The sequence below is a fragment of the Mandrillus leucophaeus genome, unplaced genomic scaffold (genome assembly GCF_000951045.1).
Source record: "Mandrillus leucophaeus isolate KB7577 unplaced genomic scaffold, Mleu.le_1.0 Scaffold106, whole genome shotgun sequence".
Taxonomy (NCBI): Eukaryota; Metazoa; Chordata; class Mammalia; order Primates; family Cercopithecidae; genus Mandrillus; species Mandrillus leucophaeus.
In genome coordinates, this window is record NW_012098765.1 from 1,845,333 (window position 1) to 1,849,326 (window position 3,994).

A 3,994-nucleotide genomic window follows, 5' to 3' on the forward strand; every position below is an offset into this window, starting at 1 on the left:
AAAGAGAGAGGGGCAATACTATATGCGGGCTGGGTGACCTTGGCAAATCTTCTAGGAACTTTTCAAGCTCTCAGTTTCCTTATCTGTAAGATGGGCGTGATAATGGTATAGGGTTGCTTTAAAGATTAAATCAGATAATAGATATGGAAAGCACTCAGAATAACCCCTGGTGCAGAGCAGGTCCTCAAACCTGGATACCTGTCATTATCATCATTCAAGTGTTGCTGCCTGGTACACAGGATTGGCTCCCAAGAGCTGAGCTGGTGTTTGTTTTACAAGCATTATCTTACAGCTCCAAGTTGATACTATCATTGTTTCTAATTTAGAGGAGGGATATATTGAGGTTCAGAGGGAGAAGTGATTTGCCCAAGGCCCCATTTACAAAATAGGAGGGGGTAGGCCAGGCGCGGTGGCTCATACTTGTAATCCCAGCACTTTGGGAGGCCGAGGCGGGCGGATCATGAGGTCAGGAGTTTGAGACCAGCCTGACCAACATGGTGAAACCCCGTCTCTACTAAAAATACAAAAATTAGCTGGGTGTAGTGGTGCGCACCTGTAATCGCAGCTACTCAGGAGGCTGAGGCAAGAGAATCGCTTGAACCCGGGAGGCGGAGGTTGCAGTGAGCCGAGATCATGCCACTGCACTCCAGCCTGGGCAGCAGAGCGAGACTCCATCTCAGAAAAAAAAAGGAAGAAGAAAAAGAAAATAGCAGCAAAGCAGCACTGGATCCTAACAGCCACAGATTTGATTCTGCAGTGAAGGTGGAGGGAGCTGCTTGCACTAAACCGCTGGGGTTTCTGGGGAAACATCGCCCCCTTTTGGTTCTGCATCAGAGCTGCTCTCCAGTGAAGGGCACTGAGATTGAGGGAGAGACACAGAGGAGAGAATGTGTCTGCAGCAGGGGCTAAGGGTCAAGAGGGCTTCCCTTAGTCCTGGACTTGCTCCTCAGTTTTCAAGCTGCTTCTCTGTATGTTACCTCATTTGATTGTCCCAACCACTTGGAAGGAGATAGAATTAGGAGATCTCTGGGGCAGATGGGGCCCAGAGATAGAGTCAAAGGGCAAGAAAACATAAACCAAAAAGAAACAGAAAGAGTTAAAATATGCAGAAAGGGAGCGAGTGTCAGAGAAAGAAGCAGGAGAAAGATGCAGTGGGGAGTAGAGGAGGAAGACAGAGACAGAGAGAGAGAGAGAGAGAGAGAGAGAGAGAGAGAGAGAGACTGACTAAGATCAGAGAAAGTCAGGGAGACACTGATAGCAACCAACCCGGGCTCAGGCCCCGAGGCAGAGAGCCATGGGCCGCGGCTGCACACATACCCACCTGGGGCAGGGTGTAGCCTCGGAAGCAGGTGGTCCTCATGAGGGTGCGGGGGATTCCCATGGGCACCAGCGCCAGCAGCCGCTGCGCTTCATGCAGAACCGCGTCGGTGTAAGGGAGGCGGGTACGGTCCCCTAGGCTTGGTGCCTGGCCAGACCCCAGCTCCCGAGTCAGCTCCTCACGTACCCGCTCTGCAAGCAAGAGGAGGGCGGGAGTCAGACAGCAGGTAGGGCCCAGGGATCCTCCTCTCAGAAGCCCATCTGCTTGCATAGCTATAGTTTGGGGTGAGGCTGACAGGTGGGGAGGAGTAGTCCCCCAGCCCTCACTGAGCCCAAAGACCACACATCTTGTGTGTTGGGTGTTCCATCTATCTACTCTCTCTCTCTTATTTTATTTTATTTATTTATTTTTTGAGACCGAGTTTTGCTCTGTTGCCTAGGCTAGAATGCAATGGCGCGATCTCGGCTCACCACCTCTGCCTCCCGGATTCAAGTGATTCTCCTGCCTCAGCCTCCTGAGTAGCTGGGATTACACACTCTGTCACCCAGTCTGGAGTGCAGTGGCGCGATCTCGGCTCCCTGCAACTCCGCCTCCTGGGTTCAAGAGATTCTCCTACCTCAGCCTCCCGAGTAGCTGGGACTACAGACGCCTGCCATCATGCCTGGTTCATTTTTGTATTTTTAGTAGAGACAAGGTTTTGCCATGTTGGCCAGGCTGGTCTCAAATCCCTGACCTCAGGTGATCCGTCCGCTTTGGCCTCCCAAAGTGCCGGGATTACAGACGTGAGCCACCATACCCAGCCTTCTCTTTTTTTTTTTGAGACAGGGTCTTACTCTGTTGCCCAGGCTGGTGCAGCAGTGCAATGATGGCTCACTGTAATAGCCTTCACCTCACCTAATGGGCTCAAGTGATCCTTTCACTTCAGTCTCCTGAGTAGCTATGACCACAGGCACGCACCACCACGCCCACCTAATTTTTCTATTTTTGGTAGAGACAGGGCCTCACTATGTTGCCCAGGCTGATCTTGAACTCCTAGCCTCAAGTGATCCTCCCACCTCAGCCTCCCAAAGTGCTGGGATTACAGGCATAAGCCACCATGCCTGGCTCATCTATACTTTCTTAATTCCCATAGCACCCTTGTGAGATAGGTATTGTTATCTATCCCCATTTCCTAGATGAGGAAACTGAGACTCAGAGAACCCAAGTCATTGCCAGAAGTCACAGCTGGTTCCACTCCTGCAACACTACCAGGACCTCAACTCCCATATTCCAGGTCAGAGCCCATCCCCATGACCCACAGCAGCTGCCTAACCCTAAAATGCTGGAGTTGGGCCGGGCGCCTTGGCTCACGCCTGTAATCCCAGAACTTTGGGAGGCCGAGATGGGCAGATCACTTGAGGTCAGGAGTTCGGGACCGGCCTGGCCAACATGGGGATACCCTGTCTCTCCTAAACGTACAAAAGTTAGCTGGGTGTGGTGGTGCACGCTTGTAATCCTAGCTACTCGGCAGGCTAAGGCAGGAGAATTGCTTGAACCCGGGAGGCTGGAGGTTGCAGTGAGCCGAGATCACGCTACTGCATTCCAGCCTGGGCGACACAGGGAGACTCTATCCCCTATAAAAAAATAAAAAATAAAAACGAAAAACCAATTTGACCCTGCCCTTCCCTGCTCAAAGTCATTCCATTGCTCCCCATGGCTCAGCATAAGGCACCTAATGTATCACTAAGGCGGCGAGGCCCGCAGACACCTGCCTTGTCTTTCACTATGCCTCATACTGCAGTCAGCAACTCCTGAACCTCTTCTGGCTCCCGGACATCCCAAACGCCGTGCCCATTGATGCCTCAAAGATCTAGCTCAGCCTGTCTGCTCGGCCTGCCCACTCTTCCCTCTAAAACTCTCACTTTTTGTTTTTTGAGACAGTGTCTCCCTCTGTCACCCAGGCTGGAGTGCAGTGGTGTGATGTCAGTTCACTACAACTTCTACCTCCTGGGCTCAAGCAATTCTCATTCCTCAGCCGCCCGAGTAGCTGGGATTACAGGTGCATGCCACCACCTGTATTTTTAGTAGAGGTGGAGTTTCACTATGTTACCCAGGCTGCTCTTAAATTCCTGTTCTCAAGTGATCAGCCCGCCTCAGCCTCCCAAAGCTCTGGGATTATAGGCGTGAGCCACCTTGCTCAGCCAAGAACCCTCACTTCTGTTCCCAAGGTGGAAAAGGCTCTTACTTTGGACATGAGGGTATTTCATCAGGAGCAGGAGGGTATAGCCAACCGTGGCGCTGACCGTCATCGTCCCAGCGAACAGCAAATAAATGACTGTCATCAGCATGTTCTTGTTGGTGAATTCTGTGTCTGGGTTTTGTTCCTCCTGAAAGAAACCAGGCAGAGGGGCTGAGAGAACACAGCTTTTGGGAAGTAAATGTCCAGAACAGCCCAGCCTGGGGTCAGCACTACGAGTTTTGTCACGGGGTTTAGATAAATTTTGGGGAAGGTTGGGAAGTCGACTCTTTTTTTTTTTGAGACAGCGTCTTGCTTTTAAAAAGCCCAGGCTGAGTGCAGTGGCACGATCCTGGCTCACTGCAACCTCTGCCTCCTAGGTTCAAGCAATTCTCCCACCTCAGCCTCCCGAGTAGCTGGGATTACAGGTGCGTGCCATCACGCCCGGCTAATTTTTGTAT

The 3,994-nt window shown here is 51.7% G+C and overlaps 1 protein-coding gene across 1 annotated transcript in view; it reads right to left on the reverse strand.

Annotated features, from left to right (window-relative positions):
* LOC105542133 (cytochrome P450 2S1) overlaps positions 1-3,994 on the reverse strand; it is a 22,520-nt gene that overhangs the window by 8,974 nt on the left and 9,552 nt on the right. The window contains exons 6-7 of the mRNA XM_011983526.1: positions 3,543-3,684; positions 1,322-1,509 (exon numbers count right to left, since the gene is read on the reverse strand). Coding sequence (XP_011838916.1) covers positions 1,322-1,509; positions 3,543-3,684 — 330 coding nt within the window. The remainder of the gene's footprint in view (positions 1-1,321; positions 1,510-3,542; positions 3,685-3,994) is intronic.